We start from the raw sequence: 19,494 nt of genomic DNA, 5'->3' as shown, positions 1-19,494 counted from the left end.
TTTGAAGAGTCAAGGGTGTGTGTTTGTCCTAGAGCACTTTGGCCTGGATAATCCAACTTTGTCTGGTCTCCCCTTCTTGCAGTCCCTACGGCACTTCCTTTTTGCAGTTGGCAAAGCAGGTTTTGTTTGTGACCTTAACCCTGCTGTGGGGGCCAAGGGTTTTTTTTTAATGTTCTTTTTTTCTTTTTGGTTAGTTTGTTGCTATTTTTTAAGAGGCATTCACTCTAGGCACTGCCCAGAAACACTTTGCCAAATCAGTAACAGTTGCATTATAAAAAAAAATTCTAATGGCTTGGTGCTGGGACTGGTGAACAAGTCGTCATACTGTATTACTGTGTCTTTTGAGGGAAACAAGCTAATAATCTTATTTGGCTCAAGTGACCTAAACTCTATTTGACACATGCCTGGCACTTTTGTCAAGAAGAAATGGGGGAAAAACCCCAAACCTCAAAATCCCCAAGCTTTATCTTTGATTGTCCCAGTCTTTGGCACTGGACCATCCATCTCACCAATCAGCTGTGAGCTTCACTTCACTGTAGGAAGTTGCTAGGAGACCACTGGCAAGTAGCTGCTTGCTTTATCTCCTCCCCTCCTTCAGCTTTTTGGGGGCTTCCCCCTCCCCCAATTAAACAGAAAAGAAGATGGCTTTGTATCTGAGCCTCAGGCTTTGTTTGGGTTATTTTTTTAACTCTTGAAGGAGGAATTTCCTGTCTTCGATGGTTGTTTAAATACTTATTGAGAGATGTTAAGGATCTCTCCCTGGAAGCCTTAAAAATAAGACTGGCTAGAAGAACTTCTTGTTGTTTGTTCCTTAGCACTTAATCAGAGTTGTAAAGCTCATAGGGGCCTCAGAGGTCATCTAGTCTAACCCTCTCATTTCACAGGATAGGAAACTAAGGTCCCAGAAGTTAAATGACTTGCCTAAGGTCACACAGATAATAGGGGGGCAGAGTCTGGATTTGAAGCCAGGTCCTCAGACTCTAAACCCTAGTGTTGTACTATCCTGCTGTTGGTTCTTCTGAAAACTCATTCTCAAACCTGTAGAAATCAATTATATAAATCTGTTTGGCAAAGGTGTTCTTTGTTGTTCTTTGAAGAAACTTTCATAGCCTTTTAGAGCTGGATGGAACCATAGAGAATATCTATTCCAATCCCACTTAGCACTTGGGTCATACTAGTGTTTTGTTTTGTTTTCTTTTCCCATCAAAGTAATAGTGATTATGGTCTGGTTTCTTAGTCAAGTCCCATTGTATCTTAGTTAAGACTTAGTGACAGTGTTGCTTTGTTAACATTTTAATTTTTTATTTTTTGGTGAGGCAATTGGGGTTAAGTGATTTGCCCAGGGTCACACAACTAGTAAGTGTTAAGTGTCTGAGGTCGGATTTGAACTCAGGTCCTCCTGAATCCAGGGCCAGTGCTCTATCCACTGCGCCACCTAGCTGCCCCGACAGTGTTGCTTTGAAAAAGTGGATGCTTGATTCAAAGACTTGAAGACTTAACCATTTGAATGCCTTCCTTGGCCTGCCTCTACCTCTACCCTCTCATTGGTGAGTGCCTCGTATGGTGCATTATATCTAAGCAGACTAGCTTTGCTTCAGTTCTGGACTGGGTTCTTGTCAGCCTGCCCATACCATTGCCCTCCCACCCCTTTCCAGTCCTGGGACCATGATCAAATCAGTAGTGCCATTGCTTCTGGAAGGGGTATGCCAATCTACTCCTCTGTGGCTCCATTCACCAGCTCTATAACTTTTTTTTTTAACATTAACTTTTATTTTAAAAAATTTAATAGTATTTTGGGGGAGGGGGGACCGGGCAATGAGGGCTAAGTGACCTGCCCAGCATCACACAGCTAGTAAGTGTCAAGTGTCTGAGGCTGGATTTGAACTCAGGTCCTCCTGAATCCAGGGCCAGTGCTTAATCCACTGTGCCACCTAGCTGCCCTAATAGTATTTTATTTTTTCTAATTATATGTAAAGACACTTTTCAACATTCATTTTTTGAAAGATTTTGAGTTTCAAATTTTCCTCTCTTCCTCCCCTCCCCACTGCCCAAGACAGCAAGCAATCTGATGAAGGTTTTACTTAAACAATTATGTAAAACATAATTCCACATTAGTCATGTTGTGAAAGAAGAAACAGAACAAAAGGACGACCCCCCCAAAGTGAAGATAGTATGCCTCAATCTGCATTCCAATTCCATAGTTCTTTCTCTGAATGTGGATAGCATTTTCCATCATGTATCTTTTGGAATTGTCTTGGATCTTTATATTGCTGAGAAGAGCCAAGTCTGTCACAGCTGATCATCACATAATTTTTTTTTTTTTTGCGGGGCAATTGGGATTAAGTGACTTGCCCAGGGTCACACAGCTGGTAAATGTCAAGTGTCCGAGGCTGGATTTGAACTCAGGTCCTCCTGAATCCAGAGCCAGTGCTTTATCCACTGTGCCACCTAGCTGCCCCTTTTTTTTTTTATCACATAATTTTTTTTTTCAATTCACCAAACATTTATTAAGCATCTATATAAATCACTCTTCTAGATGTTGGGGATACAAAAGCAAAAATAAATATTTCTTGACCTCAGGGTGCTCACATACTGCTTAACCACATGGACAGACACAGATAAGTGTATACAAAATGCATTCTTTTTTTTTTAATTAATAAAGTATTTTATTTTTTTCCGTTACATGTAAAGATAGTTCTCAACTTTTGTTTATACAAGGTTTACAATTTCAGATTTTTCTCCCTCCCTCCCCTCCCTCCCCCCTCCCCTCGACAGCAGGCAATCTGATATAGGTTTTATATATATATATATACACTTAATAACATTAATCCTATTTCTGCATTAGTCATGTTATAAGAGAAAAAATCAGAGCAATGATGAAAAACCTCAAACTAGGAAAAAAAACAACAGCATCAAAAACTAAAGAAATAGTATGGTTCATTCAGCATCTATACTCCGCAGTTCTTTTTTTTTTTTTTCCTTGGATTTGGAGATCCTCTTCCATCACGAGTTCCCTGGAACTCTTCTGTGCCATTGCATTGGTGAGAAGAATATAGTCCATCACAGTAGATCAACACTCAATGTTGATGATACGATCATCACATAATTTTACTGTTACTGTGTACACTGTTCTCCTGGTTCTGTTCACTTTACTCAGCATCAGTTCACTTAAGTCTTTCCAGGTTTTTCTGAAATCTGCCTGCTCTTCATTTCTTACAGCACAAGTATTCTGTTACATTCATAGACCACAACTTGTTCAGCCATTCCCCAATTGATGGGCATTCCCTCGATTTCCAATTCTTTGCCAGCACAATCTGTAACTTTCCAAACCATGGCTTATCCTTCCCTGACTCTTGTATTGTTAGCTCCCCTCATAGAATGTCAGCTTTTTGAGGGTAACCATTTTTGCTTTTGTATTTGTATCCCCACAACTTATGAGAGTTTTAACACACAGTAAGCACATAATAAACACATCTTCATTTATTTAATTAATTCTTGCTTGGCTTTGGAGACAGCAACACATTTTTGGATCTCCTTCTACATCTCCTGCTTTTCCTTTGCTATTTTCTCCTTGGGGTCCCCACCATTTTCTTGATTCCTTAAGGTAAATATTCTCTCAAGTTTTTATGTTCTGCTTGCCTTATTTTTTTTTTCTCTTCACTCTTTCCCCCTTGACAGTTTCATTCAGTCCTATAACTTCAGCTGTTTCTAAGGACTGAAAAAATCTCTATCATCAACCTTGATCTCTTTGACTTAAACTCTATACCTATATATTACTTATTTTACAAAGTGGTATTTACTTTGAAGATATAACAAGGACCAAGTACATGTATTTTCCCCTTAAACACATATACATAGCTCCCCCAGAGCATGTCTTCCTCTATAACCACCCTGATCTGTGGGTGGGGTGGGAAGGGAGTAGGCTCAAAACTCAGCTTATTGCTACATAGTAGTAGAGCCAAGAAGTTCATGTGAAGATAATAGTACGATTGCCAGATGAGTTCTTGTCCTGGGCTGGGTCCAGAAGGTCATTCTGAAGGTCATTTCTTGGTCCTCAGGGCATTGGTGTTGGGTTTGCTGGCAATACCTAGCCTGGATTCTGACTTCTGGATTCCTGTGACTTTTTCTCTGTGGCAAATCTGAGCTTCTGCTCCCTGTACATAGAAGAGAAAAGATCAAATGACAAGGCCATCCCCACCATCTGTCTATGAACTGCCACACAGAAGCTCCCATTCCTCAGTAGCTGTACTTCAAAGGAAGAAGAGACTCTAGGGCTCTTTCCATTACCTCATGATTTCTCACTGGTCACTGAACTTCCCCAGACTTGAATGAAGACAAGGGCCACTCCTACTTTTCTAACTGTCTAGTGGACATTTCTCTTTGGGTATCCCACCAATGTCTTTGAATCCAGGCTCTGCCACCTACTAGTTGTGTGAGCTTGGGCAAGTCACTTAACCTTTAGAACTTAAGTTTCCTCATTTGGAAAAATGAATGCATTGGACAAAACTACTTCTAAGCTCTTTTCCAGCTCTAAATCTATAATCCTGTGATTCCGTATTCTAAAATAAAGTGAGAGGCAGTGGAATAGTGGAAAGAGGGGTGGGACAAAATGGGTTTCTGTTCTGGTTTTGTTCCATACTATCTGTGTGACCTTGGGTAAGCCTCTAGTTTTCAGTTCCTTCATCTGTTAAGGAAAAAGAAAAAGAAAAAAGGTGGGGTAGGAAGTTGTACTATATGACTGCTAAAGTTCCTTCAGCTCTAAAATTCAAGCTACTATGGGGCAGCTAGGTAGCGGAGTGGGTAAAGCACTGGCCCTGGATTCAGGAGTACCTGAGTTCAAATTCGGCCTCAGACACTTGACACTTACTAGGTGTGAGACCCTGGGCAAGTCACTTAACCCCCATTGCCCTGCAAAAAAAATTTTTTTAAAATTCAAGCTATTGTGCTCTTTCCTCAAACCCCTGTCTTTCCTTATGACTTCATTCTTTCCCTAGTAGAACCATCATCCTTCCGGCCCCTAGTGTTAAAATCTTGGTAATATCTCCCTTCTTCCATGGCTACCTTATCCACTCAGTTTCCTGTTGTTTCTGAATTCACAATATTTTTTGTGTCCATCTTTCTATTCCCATTGCTACCCCCTTAATATATGTCTTCATTACTAGCCACTTAGCTAGATTTTGCAGTGGCTTCCTAATGACCCTGCTTGCCTCCATTTCCTCCCTCTCTACGGGCCTCTTCCTCCATCCCCTGACATCACCCTTAATTTGGTCAGGGCAGGCCCAGAAAAGTACTCTGAAATATGATCCCCAGGGTGCCCTGGTCTACCTGATTCACCCCAGAAAGCAAGAAGATTCCTTGGCAGAATGTGTTGTGCTACACACAGAGCAGGGAAGGGAGCGTAGCTGAAGCAGCAAAGTGTATCCTGAGGGAGAAATAGAAGGCATCATGTGCCAGGCAAGTCAAACTACTACCACCTCCTTGACCACCATCCCCCCTTAGTCCCTCATGGGGACAAAACATGACACAGAGCCCAAGAGCCTTGGAAGTAGCAGCATTCCCCAAACTACCAGGCCTGCTTTTAGCCACCGCTGCTATTTTTGAGGGGAGAGGTCATTTGGAGATGGGGTTCTCCTTCCTCATTACCTCCAGTAACAACTGTTGACCAGTCTCCACCAGACAGGCACAGAAGCCCTGGGAGTGGTAGCACCCCAAGAACACCAATGTTGCTATGGGACCAGCCTTCCTAACTATCTTCTGAGGAAGTGATTCCTGTAGGGAAACGGGCCAGCCATCCCACCAACTGCCACACAGAAGGTGGGCAAGCCTGGGAGAAAGGGAGAAACAAGATGCATCATGTGCCAGGCCAGGCAAAGCACCACCACTTTCCCTGAGACCCTGGTAGAGACAGCCTAGGACTCCGAACCCAAGAGCCTTGAATGCAGTATTACCTCCAGCCCAATGACTAAAGCCATTATCCGAGGAAGCAACTTCTGTGGAGATGTAGCCTAGCAACTAACTGTTCCTGCAGCTACTACCAGCTACTGAAGACTCAGAAAGGAAAGTTCTTGCTACCAAAGTCCTCAGCCCTGCCAAGTGGTTCAATGTCAGAGGCTGATATGATTTTATCAGTGAAAATGATACCAAAGGAGAAGAATTTACATTTCCTTTGCCACTGAGCCCTAAGGACAATATGCTTCCATATTCAAATGTGAAGTCCTTGACTTCAGGGACTGTCTTGCTTTTCTATTTGTATCCCTAGCACTCATCACTGTGCTTTGTACATTGTAAGCACTTAATGTTTCATTCACTCATTCATTCATTCATTCATCCTCCATACTGTCTCCAGACTTACCTTTCCTCTCTCAGTTCATATCACTCCTCTATTCAAAAATCTTCAGTGACTCACTTTTCTCTACAGAGTAATGTCTTACTTTCCACAATCTGGCATTACCCTATGTATATGTCTAGCCTTATCTCATACTATTCCCATTCACATATTCTACACACCATCACAAGTAGACTACTTGTCATTCTTATTTTCACCCTATAATACCCCACCTCTTCACCTTTGTTCACATTGTTCTCTATGCTTGAATTGCCCTCCCTATCTATTCTCAACGGACTATTGAATTCCCAGCCAGTCTTTAAAAGCCAATTAAATTGTAACCTTCTGTAGTAAGCCTTCTTTCATTCCCCCTCTGTCCCAGCTCCAGAGGCAGCAGTGGATAGAGCACTGGCTCTACAGTCAGGACCTGAATTCAAATAAAATCTGAGACACTTATTAGCTGTGTGACCCTGGACAAGTCACTTAACGCCAATTGTCTTAAAACATGTGGGGCCATCTCCAGTCATCCTGATGTATTATCTTACCGCTGGACCAAGAAGGCTCTGGAGGAGAGTGTGAGGTTAGAGACTTTGCACAGCCCTCCCTCACTTAAGTCCAATTCAGGGCAAGTCATAACATCACCCTGATGTCACGGTGCTCTTTGAGAAGGAAGGACAAACAACAATAACAATGCGTCCCAGCCCCAGAACTTGGTAATGACCACCCTCTTCCCCAAGATCTCACATATGTTTGGTTGTACCTTTTATGTATTTATTATGTGCTATGTTGTATTTATTTGGGTACATGTCATATTCTCCTATGGGCAAGATACAGGAGTGAGGATGCAAAGAGGTGGGGGCAAAGACTGATGACTCCTTTACGCCAGATTCCATGCCTCATCACAAAACTGTGAAATAATAAAGTCACCGAGTTGGAAGGGCCATCAGAAGCTGCCTTGTCAGCTTTCTCAACATTTAACTGAGCAAGATTCTCCTAACATTCCAAAGAGTGGTCATCCACCCTCCAGGGAAAGGGAATTAGCAAAGCAGGCCCCTTCCACCTTGAGACAACTCTGTTAGGATGTTTTCCCCTTAAATCAGGCTGAAATCTGCCTTTTTCTTCTTGTTCTTAGTTCTCCACTCTAGGACCAAGAAACATTGGTCGAGTCACTTTTCCACAGGATAACTGCTTAGCTACTTGAAGCCAACTTTACCGACCCTGCAAAACTACTCTCTTCCTGGCAAAAAGTTACCAGTTCTGCCGAACCAAAAAACCCAGCACGCATAATTAATACAATTACTGTGTGTAAATGAAAACATTAAATAGGTGGTTTTGTTTTGTTTTAAAGCCTCAGGTAAAAAATACTGGACAGCACTGATAGTCATCCATGAAACACACCTGTTCTTTCAGCAAAGGGAAGCAGAACGGTTCGTCACAAGCAGCAGTCCGTCATTCTTTTGTGTTCTTTTCTTGAGGATTGTGTGTTAAGGAGATTCAGCAGTTAGCAGTCTGGGCTTTTGTATGATGTGTTGAAACAAGTTGTTTATAAAAAAGTCTTCATTTCTTTGAAATGATGTTTGGTGTCCCCTTGACATTCTTACTTTTTGGGGGCAGTAAGGTGGCACAGTGGATAGAGCACTAGCCCTGAATTCAGGAGGACCTGAGTTCAAATCTGGTCTCAGACACTTGACACTTATTAGCTGTGTGACCTTGGGCAAGTCACTTAACCCTCATTGCCTCTTACCTTCTTCTGTTTATGTTCTAACTTTATGTTGTCCTTTCTAAAATGTACCCAAGAACTGAATAAAATACCCCCCCCCCCGTGTGACCTAAATTTATTTTTACTTTTTTTATAGCCTCACACTCTGGTATAATGGTAGCACAAAGATGGTATTTAGTAATCTGTTGATTAAGTGTATGGATTGTAAGGTTCTTGAGGGTGGGGATAATCCCTTTGAAGGAACTTTGCATCTTTCAGAAAACCTTTAGTAACTCTGTTTGTATACAGTAGGTATTCAATAAATGATGTTGGCTGAACATCTCCAATCACAGGTCAAAAGTTGGAAGATGCTTTGCAGACCATGTGGTTCAGCCCTTGCCACATTTTAGAGATAAGGAAACTGAGGCCTAGAGCGATGAAGGGATTTGCCTGAAGTTACACAGATTACTAGTGTTAGAGCTGGGGGGCAGCTGGATGGCGCAGTGGATGGAGCACCGGCCCTGGAGTCAGGAGTACCTGAGTTCAAATCCGGCCTCAGACACTTAATACTTACTAGCTGTGTGACCCTAGGCAAGTCCCCAATTGCCTCACTAAAAAAAAAAAAAAAAAAACAAAAAACAAACCAAAAACTAGTGTTAGAGCTGGAATTTCAGAGTGTCTAAGAGGGTCAAGTCAAGTCAACTAGTATCTTTTAATTGCCAGCTTTGTGCCAGGCCCTGTGGTAAACAGTGAGGGTACAAAGAAAAGCAAAACCAAACAAATAAACAAAAAACCCAGCCTCTGAGCTCATAGGGCTCACAGTTTAGTGGGGAGAACAACATGCAAGGATCTTGGTACAAACAAAACATATACAGGATAAATTGGGGATAATCTCAGAGGGGAGGCAGTAAGGTTAAGGATGACAGGGAAGGGCTTCTTGCAGAAGGGACAGCTTTAGCTGAGACTCGTAGAAAGCTGCAGCTACCGAGGTAGAGGTTGGCAGCTGCTCTGGGGTATTTGGAGGCTCCAGGGTCTTATGGTCTTCTACTCCATGGATCTAGGGCACTGATTTCTTGACCGAGACCCCTGGGGAGGAGGGACAGGAGAGAGGAGGAAGCTGTTTGTGCTTTTAAAGAATCAGAGATAGGGGAGTTTTTCTTCAGGCACCTGCACGGATTGATTTGGGGGAAGCACACCAAAGCTGCAGCTTCTGACCTAGACTTCCAGACTTTGGAGAAGAAATGAATCTCTACCAGGGTAGAGGAAGGATTCTGGGATTGGGGAAAATGCCCTCTCCACCCCCGCTTGTAAATCATACCTAGATCAGCATAACTAAAGCAGCACAGAGGGGGAGATTGTTCTTGAATTTCTTCTGATGGAGGTTTTCTCTCAGAGGAAAACACAGTAGTGTTGTTGGTGTGTGAGGGGCACATCCTGTTCACAGGGTGTAGGCTCAGGCCATTAGTCATTGGCTGGGCCTTGAAGGAAGGCAAGGGCTTCCCCTCATTCACTGTGCCCTGGCTCTAGCAGTCTGGTGGGAGCTCATGACGTCAGAGGCAACAATGGCCTACTATTCTGCCCCACACCCTCAGTCAGCTCCCTCCCCTCCCCTCTCTAACTCCCCCTTGGACCCAGCTGGCTCCCTCACATCCTCCTCCTCCCCAATCTGAGTATTATTGTCAGCAAAACATCTGTGATTTCCTCAGGTGGGGAACTCCCCTCACCAACCTAGGTATCACTTAGAAGATAACTCTTAGGGAGTTGCCAGAGGCTCAGTGACACTGCTGATAAATGTCAGGGGCCAGATCTGGAACCTAGGTCTTCCTGACTACAAGCTTAGCACTCTCTGCTACCCTACTCCTGCCTCCTTAAGAGTAATTCATAAACAATCAAACAAACAAAAACCCAAAAGTAATTCATTGGCGCAGTGGATAAAGCACCAGCTCTGGATTCGGGAGGACCTGAGTTCAAATCCAGCCTCAGACACTTGACACTTACTAGCTGGGTGACCCTGGGCAAGTCACTTAACCCTCATTGCTCTGCCCCCCTCCAAAAAAAGAGTAATTCATAATAGTAATCACTGACAGATCATGCTTTAAGGTTTTCATAGCATGAGCCACATCATATTTTATTTCCATACCTTTCCAGAGACCTGGAATGAACTCCCCCCTCACATCTGCCTCAGCCCTTGATGAAAGATAAGGATTCTTGGGGCAGCTAGGTGGCGCAGTGGATAGAGAACCCCTGTAGTCACGAGGACCTGAGTTCAAATAAGGCCTCAGACACTTAACATGTACTAGCTGTGTGACCCTAGGCAAGTCACTTAACCCCAATTGCCTCACAAAAAAAAAAAAAGACTAAATTAATGAAAAAACATTAAATCCTTACTTAGTCCCTTTCTGAAAGAATATCATAGTGGATAGAGAGCAGGCCTCCAATTCGGAAGGACCTTAGTTCAAGTTCAGCCTCTAACACCTACTCACTGTGTGACCTTGAAAGATAAGGGTTCTCAGCTCAGGTGCTTCATCCTTTAAGAATCCTTTCCTGCTCTACTTAGTCATTAGTACATACCCTCCCCCGCCTCAAAATATCTTATATATTTATTTCTCTCTGTCCATGTTGAATTTCCCAATAGAACATAAGTTCTTTGAGGATAGGGACCTGATGAAATGATTTCTTTTTAAAAAAAAAATTTTTTTTTGTGGGGGTGGGGAGCAAAGGGAGTTATCTAGCCTTCCTGTTATTGTTGAGTCGTTTCAGTCATGTCTGACTCTCTGTGATCCCATTTAGGGTTTCCTTCTCCAGCTCATTTTCCAGATGAAGAAACTAAGCCAAACAGGGTTAAGTGACTTGCCCAGAGTAGCCTCACACAGCTAATAAGAGTCTAAGGCTGGTTTTGAACTCAGGTCTTCCTGACTCCAGGCCCAGCACTCTATCTACTGTGCCACCTCGATGCTCTGCCCTCACATTAGGTGCTTTTTATAAGTTCTACAAGTATGTTCATTTTATAGGTAACTGAGACTCAGAGAGCTTGTCAAGAGTCATATGACTAGTGAATGTCAGAAACAAGAGTTGAGCCCAGGTCTCTGCTGGTTCCCAGTTCAGCACTAGTGATAGATCATGCTATCTCTTCAGAATGTTAGCTGTGGAAGTCAGCTACTGCCCTCCCTTTCTACCTTACTGTGATTTTAGGGACAAAGCCTTCAAACTAATCGTTGCCCCCTGCCCTCTGTATTCCCTTCCCTTCTAATTCAGGAAGAATCCTGCCCCTATCCTCATTTCCTTTGTTTCTTTTTCTTTTCTTTCTTTTCTTATTTTTTTGGGGGGGCAATGAGGGTTAAGTGGCTTGCCCAGGGTCACACAGCTAGTAAGGGTCAAGCATCTGAGGCCGGATTTGAACTCAGATCCTCCCAAATTCAGAGCCAGTGCTTTATCTACTGTGCCACCCAGCTGCCCTCCTTTGTTTCTTAATAAATGCTTGTGGATTCATTAATTATGTCCTCTTTATCTATAATCGTTCAGGTAGCCATACTAACTAATTTGATCCAGCACTTACTCTTTACCATGGTGCTGAGGGGCGAGGAGGTGGTTGAAGACGACGAGATGAGGTTTTACAGTTTAGTAGTCTATGATTTAGTAGATGATCCCATTGCTGTTGCCCTTCATGACTCATCTTGAATGGTCCATCCCTACTTCCTCACCACCCACACTCCTTCACTCCCTTGTAACCTCATTCTGTTTCTGTACTCCACCCAGTGTTCTAAATTCACCAGTGACCTCTCCCTGGCCAAATCCTGATCTGCTCAGAAGACCAGATTTTAGCTATCAGTTCTATGCTGCAATCCCATTATTTTTTTTTTTCATGCATGAGCAATCTGAGAGGTTAAGTCACCTGTCTGAGGTTACTTCGTGGCCCAGTGAGGGTTCAAACCCTTCCAGGTCTCCTGACTCCAAGTCCAGTACTCTCCACTATACCACAATGCCTTATTCTTATCCCATCTTCTCAGTTGCTTTTGGCCCTACTGACCCTGACTTGAAGATTTTTTTTCTTTTGCTTTCTCTGATGTTTCACTATTTTGGTGAGGTAGATAAAGTGATGGACTTAGAGTCAAGAAGTACCAAGTTTAAATCTGAACTCAGATGCTAGCCATGAGACTCAGGGCAAGTCATTTAACCTTTCAGCATCAGTTTCTTCATTTGTAAAGTAGGGATGATAGCACCCAACTGCCAGGGTTGTTATGGGATTAAATGAGGTAACATGTAAAGTGCTTTGCAAACCTTAGAATATTCTACAAGTGTTAACTATTATATTTTTGCTCCAATTCAGTTCAATTAAAAACATTGTTTAAAATGCCGACTGCATGCAAAACACTGCATTGTTTAAAAAGTTTAAATAGGATGATGTTCCTGCCCTCATGGAGAATAGAGGTTTGTATGGGGAATGTGACACATACACAAATAATTGTGACTCAAATTCATATGTGATGAGAGCATTGGAGAAGTGCATGCAAAATGCTTTGGGAAGTTTCATGGAAGTAAAGGTTATTAGTGAATGTGGATGGAAATCAGGAAAGGCTTCCTGGAGGCAGTAGCATTCCTGGTACCATCTTCTGTTCCTTCCTGGGGTCCACTGGCTCCTCTCCTATTTACCAGATCAGTGCAAGGTGCTGGCTCTTGTTCTAGGTGCAGACAAACATTCTGCACTTAGGGCCAACCAAGAAACCGTTAAGTAAAGTTGCTCTTTTGGGACACCATTTCTATCACTTCTCTCTCTCTCTCTCTCTCTCTCTCTCTCTCTCTCTCTCTCTCTCTCTCTCTCTCTCTCTCTTTTTGGGTGGGGCAATGAGGGTTAAATGACTTGCCCAGGGTCACACAGCTAGTAAGTGTCAATTGACTGAGGCCAGATTTGAACTAAGGTCCTCCTGAATCCAAGGTTGGTGCTTTATCCACTGCGCCACCTAGCTGCCCCTTCTATCACTTCTCAATGGATGCTCTAGCAACTCCTGTACTGAACTCCCCATGTATTGTTTCCCTCTTGCCTAAGGATTTTCCTGCTTCTTGGTGATAGAACTCAGTGGCCACTACTTTCAGCTTTTCTCTCTTTTTCTTTCAGTCCTCAAATCCTTAGAAGGAGAAGACTTTGTGCCACATGTTGCACTCTGTACCTGGGGGTTAGGTGAGAGGAGGCCAGAAGATATGGAAGAGTGGTTTTTGACCTCTAGGAGTTTACATACGTACAAAGACGGCTTAGCACAAGCTATAAGTAGAAGGTGCCAAATGAGTGTGGCTGATGTGAGCACTTGAGGATTTCAAGATCTCTGTGGGGTAGGATGAGCAGAGAGAGAAGGTACAAATCAGAAGGATGTTTCAGGTGGGGCGAACATCATGCAGAAGACAAGATGAACACACTTGGGGAAGCAGTGAGAACATTCTGGAGACGATAGGTAGATACATAGATAGATGAATAGGCAGGTAGGTAGGTAGATGGATAGAGAAAGAAAGAAAAAGAAAGAAATATGTATTAAGTATTTATTATGTGCCAGGCAAGATACCCAGCACTGAGTATAGAAATACCAGCAAGTGGGGCAGCTAGGTGGCACAGTGGATAGGGCACCGGCCCTGAAGTCAGGAGGACCTGAGTTCAAATCCGGGCCTCGGGCACTTAACACTTACTAGCTCTTTGACCCTAGGTAAGTCACTTAACCCCAATTACCTCACACACACACACACACACACACACAATTTTAAAAAGAAAGAAAGACATATAAGCAAGATAGTTTCTACCTTCAAGGAACTTACATTTAAAGTGGCAAAGACAACACATAAAAGGGAGCTGGAAAATGTGTGTATGTGTGTGTGTGTTTGAGTCTGTGTGTGTGTGTGTGTGTACATAGGGAGCTGGGGAAGGTGGGTACCTTGTCAGTGTGGCCCTGGATCCAGCCAAGATAAGGCCAAAGTTGTCCTTATCAGAGCCCAGATTGGTTTGAGGGGGTAAAGTCCAAGGTCTGTATGGGGAAGACATAGCCACAATAGCCTGAGTGGAGATGGCATTGCATGAAGAAGAGATGTCATTCGTGAAGGATTTAGAAATGAAGGCTGGGGAGATAGGATGGGGTGAGAATGCAAAGCTGAAGATTTTGGAGTATGGGGATGAGGTTGGAATAGAGTCAGGTCATAGAACTAATATCAGAGTCTGTGATTCAATGGGAAAAAGGAAGCAGAAATTGTGTTCTGTTCTAAATATAGTCACCTCTTTGGAGTTTCATTTAGAAGCAATTTGCAAAGTCCTCAGCTCCTAGGCTAAGCCACATGAGCATGAAACATCATTTTCTCTGTCTCCCCTGAGGGGTTTCCTGGTCCCTAAACTATTGTGGGATGGAGGTCCAAACTCTACAGCAGGATGCACAGTTAAATCCAAATCAACAAGTATTTAATTAAATGTGGAAATGTTTTACATGATTGCACATGTATAACTGATATCTGATTGCTTACCATCTCAGGGAAGAGGGAGGGGATGGAGAGAGGTGGGAAGGGATAGAATTTGGAACTCAAAACTTTAAAAAACCCATAAATGTTTTTTTTAAAAAAAGTTTTAACATGTAATTGGGGGAAACAACACACATAAGCATACACACATATAAACACGTGTGTATGCAAACACACATGCATGTATACATGCACATATGTATATACATGTATGTGTGTGGATAGATCTAATAATAGATTGATCAATTAGATAGATAGATGGATGGATGGATGGATGGATAGATAGATAGATAGATAGATAGATAGATAGATAGATAGATAGATAGATAGATAGATAGATGACCAGCGTTGTGGGGGAAATGGAAAAACTATGACCTAAAGTTTTGAGACTTTAGGTCAACTTGACTTGCCCCTCACTGGAGATCATAGGATCATTGATTTATAGCTGGAAGGCACCTAAAAACCCCTCTCCTCCAACCCCCAGAAGATGAGGAACCTGATCCCGGGGGAAATGAAATGACTCACCCAAGTAGTAAATGTCAAAGGCAGGGTTTGAAACCAGGTTCTCTGACTAAAGAGGCAGATGCCAAGTGACTATTTGTTGAGGATGCTTTGGGGTGGGGGAGCCATGGGTGTGGGGTGGGTGCAAGGGAGGGTTGCTCCTGTTCAGGTATAGGTTTATAACACGTATAGTCAGAGCAAGAAGGGCCCTTAAATCTTGTGTAATCCAGCCCCTTTATTTTACCAATGAGGAAAGGGAAGCCCAGAGAGGTTACAAGGTCACACCCAGAAGAAGTGGCAGGCCGACTTGAGTCTCAGTCCTCTGACCTCTTCCCACCAAGATGACTTTGGAAGCTTATCATTCTTTTCATTTACATTGTTGTTGTTATTGCACATATCGTTTTCCTCCTTGAAATATTGAAGTAAATGTAGAACACTTCATAATCTTCAGAAACTCTAAATATATCTTCCCATTTGATCCAGACAATAGCCCTTGGAGATAGGCAGGGCAGGCAGGCTTACAGGTTACAGGTGAGCATTGAGTTTCACTTAGGTAGTGACTTGCCCAAGCTAGGAGTAAATCCAGTCCCAAGATACTCTCACTTTGGTTCAGTCTCTCAAATTTAGGAACTCTTGGCTGAGAAGAAGGTCCTCAGGATTTCAAGCTATAAAATCATTGAATCTGTAGCAGCCAAGAGCAGTACATTACCCAAAGTGAAAGGATTGCTGCAGGCTTCAAATTGAGGAAGCCAAGTAAAAGAATGTATATAAAAGAAGTAAAAGAATGTATATTCTTCACTGTTCCTCATGTACTTGATAGGACAGGATTAGAATTTCAAGTTGGGAGGGACATTGAAATACAGCTCTCTCATTTGATAGAGTGATACCGAAGTCCAGAGAGGGTCCGTGACTTGACCCAGGTCATTCAGTCACTCAACAAGCATTTATTGAGAGTTTACTTTGTGCCAGGCACTAGGGACCCAAGACAAAGCAAATATAGCTCCTGTCTTTAAGGACTTTGCATTCTAATGAAGGAGATAATATATTAGGGTTAGAAACAAGTTCGGAAATAGATGGCAGGTGACCTTAGAGAGTTTCACAAGTCTTAAGTGATGTAGGAGTGAGATTTCAAATCTAGACACTTAGACTTCAAATCCAGTGCCACTGTTTGATGTCAGAAGTCTCAGCTGATCAGGTGTTTCTTTCTCCACTCTGAAAATGACACGCAATCACCTCCTTGGTGTAAGGAGGTAAAGTGATGAATTGCATATCCTTTTTTTTTTTTTCTTCTTGGCTTTAAGGATATAGTTTTTCAAAAGCCTTTAATTGTAACTAAGCCACTTAATGAGCCAGATTTTCAATTAACTGTCTATTTGCCTGATCTTTCCCTCCCCAGGCCCTTTTGAAATAAGAGAGAATACTACTATGCCAACATTCCTTGGGTGTTTACATAAGCAGTATGGTTTGCTGCAGAGTTGGAAGCAGACCTCAGATGTCAATAACCCCATTCAGGCATGCAAGCAATGTATATTCGACTCCACCTGGAAATTGAGCCAATGGTGTGGTGCCCTTCCACCCACCTTGTTGGAGAAACATTCCTCTTTGGTCAACACAGGAAAAGCTGTATGCCTTATTAATGTCTAGGACTCAGGGTGTGCCTTTGCCCAGTGTGATTTCAATCCGGTCTGGTGGAATGGGAACTTCATTTTGAACACACATTGCCCTGTATGCAGAGTCCTAGGGAAGACATTGGGTAGGCAGAGACAGAAACCAAATATTCAAGAAGGATCTTCCATTCTACTCAGTAGTGGGTTCCGGTCCCCAGTGAGCAGATTAGGGACCTCAATTTTTCTTTACCCTTGAATTGGACAAGGCAAATTGGTCAAATGCACACAGAGCTGCTGACTTTTCAGCAAAACCAAACTGATGGCTACTTTCAATATTCCTCTTGGCAAATAGAAAAAGAACCTATTTTCTGGGAAATGAAATTATAGTATGTCAGCAGTTAAAAATTGTGTGGATGAGGCTTTTGAGGCACTCTGAGTGAACTTTTTTTTTTTCTGGGGGAAATTGGGGTTAAGTGACTTGCCCAGGGTCACACAGCTAGTAAGTGTTAAGTGTCTGAGGTCAGATCTGAACTCAGGTCCTCCTGACTCCAGGGCCAGTGCTCTATCCACTGTGCCAACTAGCTGCCCCTGAGTGAACTTTTAAAATTATAATTTTATCTATTAAAAAGGATAAGGGGGCAGCTAGGTGGCACAGTGGATAGAGCACCGGCCCTGGAGTCAGGAGTACCTGAGTTCAAATCCGGCCTCAGACACTTAACACTTACTAGCTGTGCGACCCTGGGCAAGTCGCTTAACCCCAATTTCCCCAAAAAAAAAAAAAAAAAAAAAAAAAAGGATAAGATGGGGATGAGGGAGGAGAAGGCAAATTAAAGATTGATCAACCAGTGATGAGTTTGGTTACTTATAGTGAATTTTTAAAAACATTAACAATGGCAGCAAGTGAATTTACTGGGCCTTTCTGTAGAAGAGGGACAGATTTAGTGTAGGAAGGAGTAAGGGTGGGCAGACGATGAAGGACTGTATCAGAAAATCAAGTCTTAAGAAATCCTACAACAAAAAAGAACTTAATGGATGCTGAGCCAAATGGCAAATGCATCTTTGTTAGTGTTACTAAATATCTTTTCTTCCTTCCTTTCTTTCTTCCTTTCTTTCTTTCTTCCTTCCTTTCTTTCTTCCTTTCTTTCTTTCTTCCTTTCTTTCTTTCTTTCTTTCTTTCTTTCTTTCTTTCTTTCTTTCTTCTTTCTTTCTTTCTTCTTTCTTTTCTTTCTTTCTTTCTTTCTTTCTTTCTTTCTTTCTTTTTGGTGGGGCAATGGGGGTTAAGTAACTTGCCCAGGGTCACACAGCTAGTGTCTGAGGCTGGATTTGAACTCAGGTTCTCCTAGATCCAGGTCTTGTGCTTTATCCACTGGGCCACCTAGCTAACCCCGTTAATGAATATATTTCTACCCTGTTGTTTCTACTATGTAGGTTTTGGTTTTCCTTCATTTTTTTTTTTGTTGTTGTTTTTTTTATTTATTTAATTTTTTTTTAGTGAGGCAATTGGCGTTAAGTGACTTGCCCAGGGTCACACAGCTAGTAAGTGTTAAGTGTCTGAGGCCGAATTTGAACTCAGGTACTCCTGACTCCAGGGCCGGTGCTCTATCCACTGCGCCACCTAGCTGCCCCTTCCTTCATTTTTCATATAAGCATTTTCTTGTTTATAATGACACAATTCTCATACCTGTCATTTAAAATAAATCAGTAGTATTCTCCCCTGTGTAGTGGTTAAGTACCTGCCTTGGTCTCAGGACAGGACATGACAGCTTCATGGTCTGTGCGAGGCAATGGGACACAGCGGATTCGGGACTGCCTCTGGAGTTAAAGGCCTTCGCTGACGTCTCTTTCAGCTCTAGTGCTGATGATCCCTTGAATGCCAGCTTTGCTACTTACCTGTGTGACCTTAGACAAATCACTTAACCTCTCTGGGCCCCATCAGTAAAATGACTACACTGGATAACCTCTGAAGTGCCTTTCAGCTTTGCCTTTATGAGCCTAGGACCCTTCACATTCTTTAATCCTTGCTCACAGCCCAACTTTGATATAGGATAAAATTGAGCAGTGTGACGTATGGCGGCAGGTGAATCTGAGGAGACCCTACAGGATAAACCAAACTCTTTATTGTTTTGGGGATTTCTGTCTTACAGGCCAAGAACAAGGAGACGGGGGCACTGGCTGCTGCCAAAGTCATCGAAACCAAGAGTGAGGAGGAGCTGGAAGACTATATAGTGGAGATAGAAATCCTGGCTACATGTGACCACCCATACATAGTGAAGCTACTGGGTGCCTTCTACCACGATGGGAAGTTGTGGGTAAGAGCCTTCTACTTTTTGCCATTCCTGTCATGCCAGGCCTTGGTTTTGGAAGTTCATTGTAAGCAACGGTGGAAGAGCTTCAGGGGACCACAGAGCTAGCCATGAATAGCCAACCCAAATATACCCCATTGACAGAATGCAATGTGGTACTTTGGTAAATTTAGGAAACAAGAAATAGAATGAAAATAAATAATCTGATGTGTAATCTTCATATGGAGGTTGTGGTCCAGTGGAGAAAGCACTAACTTTAAGGTCAGAGGACCTAGATTTAAATCCTGCCTCTGTGACTTCCTATATATGTGACCTTGTTAATGTCACAGCCTCAGTTTCCTCATCTGGAAACTGAAGGGTTGGACTGGATGGTTTCTAAGGTTCCTTCCATTTCTTTCCCCCCCCCTTCCATTTCTAAATCTGTTATTAATGTGATCTTTTGAATATAGCTTAGGGTGTCTTACAATATAGCCAAAAGGGACAGGAGTGGGGGAGGGCTTGGGCTCAGCTCTTAGACTGATTTGAGGAGGATCCTCCAAAAGTCACAGTGTAGAAGTGAGTAGCAAATTAAAT

The 19,494-nt window shown here is 42.7% G+C and overlaps 1 protein-coding gene across 1 annotated transcript in view; it reads left to right on the top strand.

Annotated features, from left to right (window-relative positions):
* The window catches only part of STK10 (serine/threonine kinase 10), a 137,299-nt gene that overhangs the window by 18,702 nt on the left and 99,103 nt on the right, over positions 1-19,494 (top strand). Inside the window, exon 2 of the mRNA XM_043990207.1 lies at positions 18,763-18,927. Coding sequence (XP_043846142.1) covers positions 18,763-18,927 — 165 coding nt within the window. The remainder of the gene's footprint in view (positions 1-18,762; positions 18,928-19,494) is intronic.

This window comes from Dromiciops gliroides, chromosome 2, assembly GCF_019393635.1.
Source record: "Dromiciops gliroides isolate mDroGli1 chromosome 2, mDroGli1.pri, whole genome shotgun sequence".
NCBI lineage: Eukaryota > Metazoa > Chordata > Mammalia > Microbiotheria > Microbiotheriidae > Dromiciops > Dromiciops gliroides.
This window is presented reverse-complemented; position numbering and strand designations above follow the sequence as displayed.